Source organism: Aythya fuligula, chromosome 1, assembly GCF_009819795.1.
Source record: "Aythya fuligula isolate bAytFul2 chromosome 1, bAytFul2.pri, whole genome shotgun sequence".
NCBI lineage: Eukaryota > Metazoa > Chordata > Aves > Anseriformes > Anatidae > Aythya > Aythya fuligula.
The window spans coordinates 186,190,346-186,204,657 of record NC_045559.1 but is presented as its reverse complement, the minus strand read 5'-3'; the positions used below and the strand labels follow the sequence as shown (position 1 = coordinate 186,204,657).

The 14,312-nt window shown below is 38.9% G+C and overlaps 1 protein-coding gene across 5 annotated transcripts in view; it reads right to left on the bottom strand.

Moving 5' to 3' along the window:
* The window catches only part of ATP8A2 (ATPase phospholipid transporting 8A2), a 316,126-nt gene that overhangs the window by 257,729 nt on the left and 44,085 nt on the right, over positions 1 to 14,312 (bottom strand). For all 5 annotated transcript variants that reach the window (XM_032208014.1, XM_032208013.1, XM_032208016.1 and 2 more), the window contains exons 3-11: positions 13,815 to 13,914; positions 13,141 to 13,239; positions 12,210 to 12,255; positions 10,720 to 10,760; positions 8,832 to 8,905; positions 5,865 to 5,934; positions 3,554 to 3,681; positions 2,437 to 2,548; positions 1,480 to 1,645 (exon numbers count right to left, since the gene is read on the bottom strand). In XM_032208014.1, the coding sequence (XP_032063905.1) occupies positions 1,480 to 1,645; positions 2,437 to 2,548; positions 3,554 to 3,681; positions 5,865 to 5,934; positions 8,832 to 8,905; positions 10,720 to 10,760; positions 12,210 to 12,255; positions 13,141 to 13,239; positions 13,815 to 13,914 (836 nt within the window). The remainder of the gene's footprint in view (positions 1 to 1,479; positions 1,646 to 2,436; positions 2,549 to 3,553; positions 3,682 to 5,864; positions 5,935 to 8,831; positions 8,906 to 10,719; positions 10,761 to 12,209; positions 12,256 to 13,140; positions 13,240 to 13,814; positions 13,915 to 14,312) is intronic.

The following is a 14,312-nucleotide window of genomic DNA, read 5'->3' as shown; positions in this document are numbered from 1 at the left end:
AATATGGTCATAGCCCATAACTATGGGATTTTTAGTGTTACAAATGACTTGGGACGAAGGCAGCAGAGCAAACTAGGAGATAAACACCAAGGAGTTGTAGTTTGGACTCAGGAACCTCCTCCAAGCATGAACACTGATGAATTCCGTATCTTTGCTCAGTTAACACAAAGAACAGAAGCACACCTGGCTGGAAAATACCCTTCCTAATACAGCCCTTATAGAAATCAGACATTTCAGAAAGATTCCAAGTCTCCCTATCTGCCTGAAGAAAGCATTTCCCACAGTTACTGAAGCGATGGAAATTGTGTGTTGAATTTAGAGGGAAGCATCCATACAAACTACTGCCTCACACTGCATTAAAGGTTGCATCTGTTTCATATTAGTACAAGTTCAAGAGTTTGTTTCATTCATCTTTTCCTTCTGTCATTTGAAGGCACAAATTTGAACTTCCTCATTAAAAGCAGGGTGAAGGATAGGGAATAAGCTTGGAGTCACTGATTTTGCTACCAGAAGACACTACAGCTACCAAAATTGGAGTGAAGTACAAGGCACTTCCATGTTCTTCCTATAAAAGTTCTTTTTCCCCCATTACTATCATGTCTGCATTTGATTTGAACTCCTGAAGATCCTTTTCGCCACCTGTTTTTACCATCACCACCAGAAAGACAGTTTGCAGTGAGAATTGTTTTCAGATTTACATCTCCAGGTGTTTGTAACAATACATTTTATACCTGGATAATACAGCCCCCAAGACAGAAGTCTGTTGGGCAGCACTGTATTTCTTTGCTAGGCATTTGCATAAGGCCCATCTTTGATACCTGAACTAATAAATTCAAGGAGTAAGAATAAAAACAAATAACCCCCTTTAAGCATGCTAAGCAGTTTTCTCATTACTAATGACGGAAGTCAGAAGCCAAAGCAACTCTGAAACACACAGCAAATACAAACATCACAAGATTTAGCCTGCATTTCAGTTCTCTGCAACAGATTAGCATATCTCATTGAAAATCAGGAAACAACACAGCTAGACAAATCCTTTTCTTCTGTACACAAGCATGAAACCCAAGTTAGCACCATATATCTGGGACCTGCTACCCTTTAGTCACGTACATGATATGTACGGACATGATAGACAAGGCAGTAGTACATGACCTACTCTAAAACCAAATTCTGCAGATGCATGGTATCTCCACAGCGCTGAAACTTGAACAGCCAACACCACTCTTGCCAGTCTTCTGATTCTTTCCTGCTCCCTAGGTGGCAACCCACTGACAGCTACCTAACCTTTCAAATGCTTTATTAACAGAAGCCCCACTGGCAAGTTAATTTATGCCAGTCCACTCTACGAAATTAAAAAAAAAATAAGAAGAATCAGGCCATCAAGAGTTAGCAACAGGCTGTTTCTCATGTGTCTTTCTTTCTCCATTTCCTATTTTATACATTCAGGACACACTCTGAGCACCCTGCCAGCATACTCACTGTTGGAGCCAAGGTACCAGACGACCTCGCCGTGTGTTCTGTTCCACAATAAGGCACCTACAGAGCTCACGAGGGCCATGACCAGGAGAATACAGAACAAAACCAGGATCTGCACGTTGGTTACTTTCTCCACGTTTGATCTCTTCAGAGGTGCTTTGGTTGAATTCTGAAGAGCAGCACAAAGAGTCTGATAATGCCTTGAACAATATCAAGTAGCAAAAGCAAATTCATTCTTCATTTTTAGTCGGTTATAGAACTCATCGCTTCAACTCTATGTAGCTCAATATTGTATGCAAAGGCCAACAAGGTCCTAACAGTAGCCAATACTCCTAACGACTGCTAAATTGACAGAAGACTGGACAAGAGAAACATTCAGTTCTAAAGGTCTAGTACACATCTCCTTGCTGTACATGCCATTGATGGTCAAAGGTGAACAGCACATACCTGTTTCTGGACTCTCCAAGCCCTCCCCATCATGTAATCATTAAGGTTGGCAAAGCCCTCCAAGACCGTCTGGTCCAACCATCCCCTACCACCAGTGTCACCCACTAAGCCATGTCCCCAAGCACCACGTCCAACCTCTCCTTGAACACCCCCACAACGGTGATTCATTAAGGCAATACAAACTGTAGTCTTAACCTCACTATCTCCAAGTGTTAAAATTGTAGGGAGTCTTTACTATTTCCTCAGTAGCTAACCCTCACTTTTAAATGCTGTATAGCTAACAAGTTATAATACAGTTAGTTTACTGACACAACGAAGTGTTGTGAGACACATACCTCCATAAATTTTTATGCACATACAACTTTAAGTTCAATAGCATCCTTGTACTCCTCAAGATTTAATTTAAACAGGTATGAGTCAAACCATGTCATGAATTCAAGCCTAAATACAGGCAGAATACAGGGAAGAACACCAGCTTCTAGAAGAACATGCTCCAAATCTTTGAAGGTATACCTGCATGAGTTTTGTATCATGTCCTGTATACACGACAATACCCAAGACCCACTGAGTGTTCCTCAGCTGTGCACCTCTTAGCAAGATCTGGTCTGGACCAACAGGAACTGGGCTGCAAAACAAGAAGGATGCAGCTCTCAATTCTGGACAATGCTTTCGGGAAATAGTTAGCCTTTCAGCATTACTCCCCCCTCTTCAAAACTCTTCAACATAAGAAAAAAAAAAGTATTTTAATGAACTTATATTGCCCACAATCTTACATTATCCATGCAACACACGGTTTTCAGTGCTGTTTTGAAACCCAAAGCGCAGCAGAAGGTGAGTGATTCAAGAGAGCTGCTGTAATTGCCCAGAACTTAAGGCAGCTCTAAAGCCTACTCTGTGCTTCGTTTTATTAGCTGAAGTCTCACACCCATGACAGAGAAGCATCACACTTGCAAACAGACAATCCATTCAAAGCACACTATAGCCTTACACATGTCATTTCAGAAACATTTTGGTAAAATTGCATTACCCATGAGACTTTTTCAAGCGAGAAGCAAGTGATCTGGCACTATTCAGCTTACACAGCCAAGTGGGATACCTTTGGTGCAGGAAAACAAGTACAGCAAGGCAAAACCTGTAAGCTCCTGCTGACTCCTCAAGTTCTATGACTTAAAGTATTAAGTGTATATTCTCAGTTCTTTTCTTTCATGAGTTGCAACAGATACAAGTCACACTGATAAGACTCCAGATTCTGGAATCATTTTCCTGTATATATCTCAACTTGGTACAGCCTTTGGCTCCTGTTGGACGGTAAAGGGTTCCAGTTTCCTCTCCATGTGTCCTGTAGCAGGACACCCCTAAAAATACAAACATTTCCTCTGCTCTTTCTTAAGTGTCTAAAAGAAGAGCTGATTCCAAAGAAGCCATGTCTCACTTAAAAAGCAGAAGACTCCACAGAAAGGCAGAACTTTGTCATCTTACACTGGCAGATGCTCTGACTCACAGGTGATAACTGTTTGCCTTGTGCCCACCCCACCCAAAACAGGCATCTCATCAATGTTGCAGATGAAAAGCACGCAGGAACTATTTCTCCCAACCAAAAGAGTTTACAGCTCTGCTGTCAAGCTGGTACCTTTGACCGTCTAAGCGCAAGTTCCCAGTGAAGTCGTAGAGATGGCGGTTCGGCCCTTCGCACTCGATCCTCCCAGATACTTTCATCAGTTCTTCTCTTGACTGGAGACTAGCGGTTTGAGACAATCCCTGCACAGACCAATCCAAGAGAGGTTCTTGTCAAAAAATAATTAGGAAGACAACTAGGAAAAAAAAATAATTTCTTCCAATAATTCAGATAACAAATGTGCTTGACTCTGGGATTTTCTCTTTTTGTGTTTGTTTTTAGATGAGTAATCAATAACTTTCCTGCAAAACTTAACTATCATGGACGTACATGAGCCTGCTTATATAGGATTGTCTTAAACCCCTCTACCAAAAAGCCTACAGGATCTCTGTGATGAAGAGGAAATTCACATCCACAAATGTTCACATGTGCAGGAGGAAGTAGGATAGAAGCACCATGAAGAAGCTTGGCTTTTCTCTCAAAGTGTAGCTCTGCTGATGATGTATTACTGCTGCTAAATATAGTCCCTCTTAAGTGTAGTCTCTCCTAGCTCACTACAGCCGTTGTGCTCTGACCCTGCTCAAGGTTAATTACAAACCCACAATGCAACCCTAACCTAACACATCACCACTCCATCCGAGACTGCACTCACAACACTCCATTGCTTTCCATCTGATTACCTCCACTTGCTAAGAGCGATCCATTTTTCAGTTTCTCTTGCCAGAATTTGACTGCAGCACTGCAAGCCAAAACAAGGCTTTAAGAAGAAACCCTCCACAACCTTATTTTTGTATTTTAAGCATGTGTCCAGAAGGAAATAAAATCTGACAAGAACCCCAATCTGACCTATCAGGCTGACCCAGAACAGGAAATCATGTTTCCTCAAGTGTAGTAAACAAGCTTTTAAACCATATTTTTTATATATACATATATGTATACATGTATATATCACTCAGTATATAAAAATTCTAATCCAAACTCATTTTTCCTAACTCTGGGAAAGAAGGCAAAGAGATTCTCAACTCTTTCTAAACACCATAATGAAAAGGATTTCTTCAACAAAACTAGAAACATCAAACTTAACCCCACTACTTACCACCAACAGGGAACAAGTTAACTGAAGCATAATAAAAGGTTCCTTTGAGCACTCCAGAGGGAGAAGCAACAGACTGGCACATGTGAGAGCAGAAATTGCATCTCTGACCACAACTACAAGATTTTTTTTTTATTATTCTTTTTTGCTAAATACAGCACTTTACCACTTCCATTCTGCTTACTCTTTAGAAGCAGTGTGTATCAACACAACTTCTTGCTGAAGTTCTTTATATTAAATTAGTAAGAAATGCCTGGGTTTCCCAGTAAGATCAGTATTATCAAATAGTTACTTGATAAAAAAAACTCGTCCATCAATGGGCACAATTAGCTTCATATTTCACTCTCAGAGTTTCAGAGCACTAGCAGTGTTACTCTCTGCTTTAGCCTAGACTTTCACTATCTCTCCAAAAATGGAGAAAAGTCCAAAAAAAGTTTAAACTCAAAAAAAAAAAAAAAAAAAAAAAAAGCCATTAAGCCATTATTGTATTCACCGAGTCTTTAAAACTCCACCTTTGGGGAAAAATTTATCATGGCTTAGGGAAAGCAAAAAGGCACCAATAGATAAAAGACTACCTGAAAATCTATTCCAAAAGCTGTGTCAACAGATCCCATTTAGCAAGGGAGTAGAGAGCAGATCCATAGTACATTCACAGTTTTTAATAATAGTTCTGTAGCTTTTGCATCTCCAATAAATACTAATGCAAGAGCTACAACTCATTCTCAGTACAAACCATCCACCAGAAAACCTACACTAGGCTTCTCCCAGCTACAATGCTACGTGCATATAAGAGTGGATACCTCAACATCTTCTCGGGATTAGAGATGAGCTTGACTCAAAGAGGCAGACGAAAAAATCTAAGTATTTGGAGTGTTTCACATTATTCTGACAGAAGTTATCGCTATCATTAGCAAGCAGTAAGACTGGTAAAAGTACTCCCTGCACCTCAAGCAAAACACAGCCAAGGTCTGCTTGATTCCTCTTTTAGGCTTATGTTCCCCCCTTTCCTCTGGATTAGTTCCTTCGATTTGTACATGAAACATTATTGCTTGGGTTTGTATCTGTCAGGAAAAAAAAGGCTTACAGCAACCTGGAAAGAGATGCGTATTTTATTGTCTTGTTTTATTTTATTTATTTTAAATAGTACGAGTATTGCTGTCATGCAAGCTACCGTCTGCCCTGCAGCTAACACTAGTACCTAGCAGAAAAACAGCAAAGTTCTCTTTGTTTTACCTGTCGTATTTTAAGATTCGTCTCCCCATCGAGATTGGCTGTTTCGATATAGCACATGGCTTGAGGTTCACTGTAAGGAGCACAACAAGACTGTCAATATTGAAAATTAATTACTTTTTATATACTACTTTTGCAGTGAAGTGGTCCATGATACGTCTTCAATACACTGCAGAAGAGAAAAATCAATACTCGTGGCATAAAACCATAAAAGAGCCAGCTAAGAGCACATATTTTTCAGACATGCCTTTGAATATGAATGCTCTAATATTAAATTATACAGAAAGACAGGTCTAAAGAATTTTACAAATCACAATTAACTTGGATGCCTGAAAAAAATATTTTACACTGTAGTCCGTAATATTGCTTCAGATTGCATGAGCTATGGATAAATGCAATGCTAATTAATGAGGAGTGCAAGAAGTGGACACGCAACGGGATGAAGAGGGTGGTGCCCTCTACTACTGAGCTTTGTCTGTGAACCATGCACACACAAGGTTGTGGCCACAGGACCACCTTTAAGTTGAGAAACTTCTGGAAGTACACGTGAAGTCACTGCTAAGCAGTGTTTATTTCACCCCTTTAAAAAAAAAATGAGAAAAGGTATGATAAGATTGAAACTGAGAGCTGCATCTTCTAGCATAGCAAAAAATCTTCCTCATAGTTGTCCAGATTTGCTGTTAGTCGAGGTCTTACCTATATCTGAAGTGGAAAATCTCTGCACAGAACAACATTACCTTATTACAGTACTACCTAACACCAATTATTTCCCAACACACTGCTTAAGATTTAAAACCTCTGTATGGAACCACCAAAACTGTTTTTACCACTGCCTTTTTAGGCTGTTAGGGAACATCAGTTTCATACCTGGACCCAAATCATGTGCTCCTTCAGCATATCACTATTCATACTCTTGAGATGTTGCTATTTGCTTTCCAAAATAACCAATTACAGCAAACATAATTAGCAGAAGCATCAGCAACAAAAGGCTCCTTAGGAAAAGTATTGCTAAGAAATGGACAGGTACACATGTAACACAGTAAGTAGCTAGATTTTTCTCTCCATTGATAGTTTCTTCAAGAAGAAAGGTGCAGAGACTGTCCTTTACCTCTTCCTATAAGATCAACCTGAACCCAAACCCAAAGAAGTCATAGTGAAAGTTCAGCTTGGTTCCAATTGTACTTGTTAGGAACAGTCTATCCACAACGACTGGAGTGGTTAACTCCTGAGGGAGAACTCTCACAAGGCAATTCCTTGCATTTCCACAGAAATGTAGAAGTGTTTCCATACAAAGCTTTGTTTGGGTTTAAATCACTTCATTTTTGTTTCATGTAAACTTATTCTGTATGTGAACTTTATCTAATATCACCTTTCTTCTATGAAGCAAAAAAACAAACAAACAAAAAAAAAAGAATCAAGATAACAAACAATCATCTATTTCAACTCCAACACTCAGTTCAGACAGAAAGTCAACACACACAAGAAACTCTCACCCATTCAGAGCATGCAATGCCTTCTGGTGAACTGAGGACACTTAGCATCATCATTTAAAAGACTCATGGAAATAAAACCAATTGTATAGCAGAACTGCCATAGAAATTGCTATTTATTTCAAGCAAAGCATCTCCTAAAATCAAAATACTTTGGGTTTAATTCTTCAGTTATATGATTAGCAATGATAACACGTTAGTAGAATAATATAGAACAAAAAGCTGACCCATGCAAGTTAAGGTATAAATCAGAAATTAGTGGGTTTTTTGTTGTTGTTGTTCTGTGGTGTTTGTTTTGTTTTTTTTTTTTAGTGTAATAAATTAAAGAAGTTCTACCAGAACAAGTATTTCTCAATACTGAAACAGAAAGTTGTTTATGTCTAAGAGTAGCCTAATTAACTGCATGTGAAGGTTGACAACTGCTCATTATAAAAAATTGTCTGTTTTTGTTTTAAAAAAAGATACCTCTACCCTTGATCACATTAAATTTGCCTCTTTTCAGTACTTAAAGGGGACTTATCAAAAAAAAAAAGACAGAAAGTGACTTTTTGCTCAATCAGATAATGACAGGACAAGAGGGAGACCAGAGCAACCTGTCAAAACCAGTCATCCCTGTCGAAAAGTATTTGTGTGGACTGAAGAAAATCATGAAAGCAAGGTGCCTGTCTCTACTTGGAAAAAAAAAAAAAAAAGAGAGAACACAAACAGCACTACTGTCTCTTGTTCAAATCTCTCTTGCCTGTGTGCTTAGTGGTGTTGATTTGACCCCTTAAAGCTGTCCAACAAAATATATAAGATGGTTCATCAGCTGAATACCACCTAAATGCTTCCTCGAATCACCAACCAGCCTTCATTTTTCACCATATCTGTTTCAATTGTCCCACGTCCCACAAGAGGGAACGAGAAGTACTCGTGTTGCTGTTGCTACCACACTAGGGATGAGGCAACATATGCATGGCCCAAAGACAACGAGCGTATGAACGAAGCCCAAAACCTATTCTGCTGGCTATTTATTTAGATGCCAGCTGGGCTAGCCTCTTGAAATTGTTTTAACAGCTTTCGAAGAAATCTTTCCTCGAGGGCAAGAAAATATCCTGGAAATTCAATGGAATTAACTGGAAGAAAACTGAAAATTCCTTGATTAAATGGAGGGGTCCTCAGAGGGCCACAAAACAATTAACTGCACCAAGCTTGTGCAACAGACCTTCCCTCTTCCAAACTCCATGATACACTTGGTGTATTACAAGTACGTAATGCTACCAAGTCTTTAAGAAGCCTTCTTTCTTAAGAACCTATCAGCAATGCTAAAAAAAAAAATAATAATTGCCTAGTAAAGCATGTTTTGACATTGTTGAAGTCTGATTTTAGATGTGGAGAAGACGTAGTGTCATCTGATGTCTGTTTTTACCACTAGCAAATACAGAGTTTAGAGTCCTCTGCACCTCAGTTCATCAGACATTTCCACACCCACTCAGGATACCTGGAAGATATAATGATCATGTCTGCTGGAAGATGCTGCCCATTGGTGACCTTCACAATATCGCCTACTGCTACCTGGTGAATCAGGGGCAGGAGAACAGTAGCATGGAAGAGAAAAACAAACAGTATGCTCGTCTGCAATGTTAGTTGGTTATTTTCCTTCACCTAACAGAACATCATGCACAAAACAACTACAGACAGTGCTACTGGAAGTCAGAGTAGTTTTCACTGCAAATTTGAAAATCTGGTGCCAAAACCTTCCCTCTTCTGAAGGCTAAGTAAGGTATTCTCTATAGAAAAACTAAATATATACTCTATTGAAGAGTATAAAATTCTGTGGCTTATTTGTAGAAAAAGTGATTGGTTTATTCAATAATCCAGCTATTATCCAAATTTGAGTTCATTTCTTTAAGTACAGTCTTATCTAACCCACAGAAAGATTTCTCCAGGTGAAAAAGTACCTTTACTTAAAGGTTACTCTCCTCAAGTGTTTCTCATATTTTTTCTCCATATTACTCACGCACCTAAGTAATGCACAAGGCACTGCTTGTATTAGTCCCTAGCAAGAAGCATCGTTTCTACAGATAGACAGTATCAGCTAGTTCTTCACTGGCCTGGAGTCACTTGAGATTCACAAAGTTATAATTTCTGGAGTACAGAAGACCTAACAGTTTCCAGCACCTGTGAAAGGTGTCACATACTCAGTCCTTCTTACCAGTGAAGTCCCTTGCAACTCTCAAGACTGTAAGCCAGGACCACCCGAAGCATATCAGACTGGTGAGCATCCCCTGTATTGCCCATTGAAACGGGCCTAAAATACTTGAACACATTAATTTATTAAAAATAAAACAGATGGCATGTTTGCACTGGGAAAGTCATTAGTCCTGTTTGGATCCCACTGAAAACAAGTTCTCTTTTATTTCAGTACAAAAAATATAGGAAGTCTGTCTCGGAGTAAACATGTTGATAGCACAAAACAGTTCACCTCTAACAACATAAGCAAGCCTGGACAATATGCAGGTGCAAGACACAGACCGATCTGGGAAGTGCTTGAGAAGACGAAGGGTATAAACAAGGGGGAAGGGGAAGGAACAACCACAGACTGCAGGCTCAGCTTCAACTATTATCTGTGCACTCAGTATCCTCGTTATAAACAGGGCATCGACCAGCATAAACAAACACTACCACGAGGCTTCAGAATCCCCAGGAATCTTTAGTTTAGTTCTGTTACAGTCTAACACTTCAGCAGGATTGCATTTAGGTCTCATGAGCTATGTCTCATTTCCCAGAGGTTATAAAAGACTGTACTTTTCCTTAGTTTCCTTTATTAGTTAACAGAGCTAATTTTGTCTTTAAAGGGAATTAAGAGCCACAGTTAGATCACTGCATCCTGAAGGATTTCAGCAAGCTCTACCAATAAATCTCAGCAGGCCCCAGGACAGGGCTGCTCACAACCTGGATTCAGCATGCTGCAGGGCTTCTCTTCCTTACTTGAGCAAACCCCTTACTAATTAGCCTCCAAACATAAGACCTTTTGAGCACAGATATCAATATAAGCCTGTTAAACTTCTCTGAGAAGTACAACATTGCAGTGAAAGTTCCTCTTCTAGACACGGACAGAGAACAAAATACTTTTTGTACCCTGGAGCATATTAACTATCAAGCAAGAATACTTAAAACAGTTCATCAGCATCTGTCTGAAACATAGTACTAAAATTTTAAGGTTGGTACTCAGTGCCTTGCTCATGGCAATTTTTATTATTGTAGAAGATCCCTCCCACCCCAGGTCACAGGGAATTCTCACGCAAGGCATGGTAACTCTAGGCTTCTTACTTTATTCCAGCAGTAAAAATTTGTGAACACCTTCTCCTTCCCCTAGTTTTACTTACCTCTTTCCATATAATGTTCTGCCACATCCCATTTCTTAGAACTGGAAAGAAAATGTGAAGTTAGATCAGAATAAATAACCAAAACACAGGCAAATTTCAAAAACTAGATCAGCGGCAGGGAACATTGACTGGAGTGAGAACTAGCACACAAATCAGAAAAATACTTTTCAGAAGTTTGGACCACATTTTGTCCAAAGCTGTAGACACATTCATCAAAGAAAAAAATAAAATAAAAGAGGATTGTCTTAACGTTTACATGCAATCACTTGGTTGCCTGATAGAAAATAGTTGGTGGCCTGATTTCTTCTTGGCATTTCATTTGCAGGAGGTGGACATCTTTACTTACTCCTTAAATAAAAGGGCACCACTGCTCATTGTTAATCAGTACTGGGAAGCATCTTCACCATATGAGTCTTTTTTGTTTGTTTCTCATCTATTCCCCTGTATTTCACTCCATTTTCCCTCTGATCCACCTAGCCTCACTGCCATCTCATTTCACCACACAGGGCTTAAACTTCAGTGTCAAGCAGACCCAAAACCCTACCAAAAAGCAAAGATCAACTTTGACAGAAGTAGAATCCTAAGCGTCAAAGCTGAAAGGGATGGGGGAGAGGGGTTTTGGGGGGAGCAAGGAACTGAAGCAGGCCTTGGCTTCTGTAGGGCCCAGGTCCGATGGTGTCTTAACACACTCATTGATCATCTACTCAGGAACACTGTCTGCCCAGCAGCTCTTCAGGTACTCCTGAATGTACTTTATAGGACCCTAACCTAAGCAGGAATGTCAAATATATTTATATATGCCCAGCCACTGTCAGGTAACCAAGGCCTGTCCAGCTCTGAGCACATCACATACACCTAAATATGACCAAACCCTTCACTGAAAACAGCTATGGCCAGTCTTCAGAGATGTACAGATGTATTACAGAAATGTGTGCAACAGATGAAGGTTGAAGAGCCTGGCCCCTCTATTTGAGGCGTGAACAATTTTCTCCTCAGTCCTATACAATTCACACACGTAGCTCATTTGAAGAGAGCACCAAAGTCCCCAGAAGGTACAGTTCAACAAGATACGGCCTCAACTGTCCAACCCAGGTTATGCAATTGTGGGAAAAAAAAAAAAAAAAAAAAAAACAGTTGAAAAACTTTTACAGCATCTGGTGGGTTTTGAACAGTCTGGGCAGTGTTCTGGAGGGGGAGAAAATCGCTTAGTTTTCATGGAGGGGCTGAGAATTATCTACTTTGGGCAACCTTGAAGTTATATCAGCAATTAAATTCTAAAAGCTTCATCCCCCCACTTCTCACCCCCAGGTGTGACACTGTCAGCATCAATCTGAAACACTGTGTAAGGTTTGGTGCTAATGCACCTAGTCCAAAAAGACATTCACTGACTACCATTATGACGGTTTAAGCAACAGCACTGTTTTTTTAAAAAACATAACATGTTCTGGTATTCAATATTTGCACTTCAAATATTTAAAATTTAGTCTTACCTACTGTTTTCTTTTTATTCACTGCACTGTCTGCCTTATGCCTTTTCTGCAAGGAAAAACATTTCATTACGCCTCATTACAATTCATTAGATTCTGAAACTATTAGAGCTAGAAACAGGACAGACTACAAGAGGATACACCGGGTCCTTTTTGCCTGTATGACAGTTTTGAAAAAAGCCACATTGATCATCTAAATCCAAACAGTTTATAAAAGAAAATAACGTCACTTTAAGACATCCCCATGTTGAAAATCAGACTCCGACCTGGACTGATAGCAGAAGACTTAAGTCTCCAAAACTGTTTTTTTTCGGAGAGGAAAAAAGCAAAAGTAATAGTGAGCAACAGTGTAGTTAGGTGATGGTTGGAGTATACGTGCTATGTGTTTAAACTATTTTCTAAGTTATTCATCAGAACTTTATAATAAGATCTTCTTGCTTTTCAAAGAGTATCTAAGGAACTTGACACAGATTTTCTCCAAAACAGTTTGCTTTATGGTAAAGTGGATTTTTTATTTATTATTATTATTATTATTTATTTTTAATCTCGAGTGTTTAAGATCAACTAAAAAGCCCACATATCTGTCGGAACTCTGCAGTGCCAATATAATAACACTGGCTTTCTAGCCAGGTCTTTCTAATGAAAGCACTAGTAAGCAAGTTTGAAGAAGTATAAAGAATCATTCCAGTTTTCACTAAGTTGCTTCCATACAACTTTTTTGATTGCCATTTAGCTGTAACGGAAAACACTTAATTTATCTCAGTATGCTACAGAAATTCTAGTCGTGTCAGCATCTTTGAAAATAAAACGGTACTTTGCCATCATTCAGCATTTGAATTGACTTAGAGATGCACAGCTTTATGGCAGTTTATGGCTTTTTGAAGCACCCCTTCTGTTGTTAGCACAGATTCCCCATATAATAATCCATACTCACATAGTCTTCTATGATTTCTTTGATGCCAGCAATAGTTAGAATAAATAGCAATGGCACCAAGGTGGTATATCTTCCTGTTGGAGAGACATCTGGAATTTGCTGTGAAGAGGGAAAAGAGAGATCCATTCTATGTTAAGAATAAGTTTCCAGTAAATTTATCATTTTATGCAGTTATCTCAGCGGAGAGATGGTAGAGCTTAAATTCTTATTTCTGTGTGATCGACATCCAAATTCAGTAGACAAACTATCCTAAAAGATCTGAAGAAACTACTACTATTAAATTAGATGATGAAGGTGTTGTATAGGCCTGTTATTTTGAGTCTCCTCACTTAATAAGGAAAGCATTCAACTGATGTTTATCACTGATTCAAAGTGAATACCTGGACCATCTGAACAAGCAGCAGCTTCACACGAATCCATACATGCTATTTACAGTAAGGTCAATAACTCTATATTTTGTGATACCACTTGTTTTCATTTATTAATAATATAAATATCTTGATTTTAGGAATTATGTTGAAAAAAATATCTATAGTACCCTCTAATTTCAACTATTAAGTATATACCTTTGTAATATTACTATTTAATATATGTTTAGAACATACAAGCACGAGGATTCAAGTAATTTAATAACTGTAATACAGTAAAAGTTCGGTAGAACAATAAAACTCTACCTGCAGTAAGGCAATGAAGAGGAAGAATGCATTTGCAGCTTTTCTTATCTGCTCATACAGGAATCGAGGTAGAAAAGTCACCACGCTGTACTTGGCTGTGCTGCAGGTCAAAAGATACTGATTTTAGGACTTCATCTGAACATCATACAGGGATTATGACAGAAAAAAATCAAGTAGGTTTCTAAAGCCATTGTTAGAAAAAGGTTTAAAGCTCATACAGTAAAGACAAGTATAGAATATGAAGGGATAAAGTTGTCTGTGTTTTAAGAAAGAACTGCACAGAACAAGAGGTAACATACAAAGCCAGAAGGCTGACAGTCCCCCTTTAATCAGTAAAACCTTTATTACTGGAAGAACCATCACACAACGTGCCATCTGTCCAAACTCCTGTACCACGAAGAGGCAGCCTTTTAGTTGAGGCTGAAGCACCTGAGTGCTAACCCCCATCATAACCTGGATTGTAACACTGGGGTAGGCAGAGTTAAACAACATTAAAAT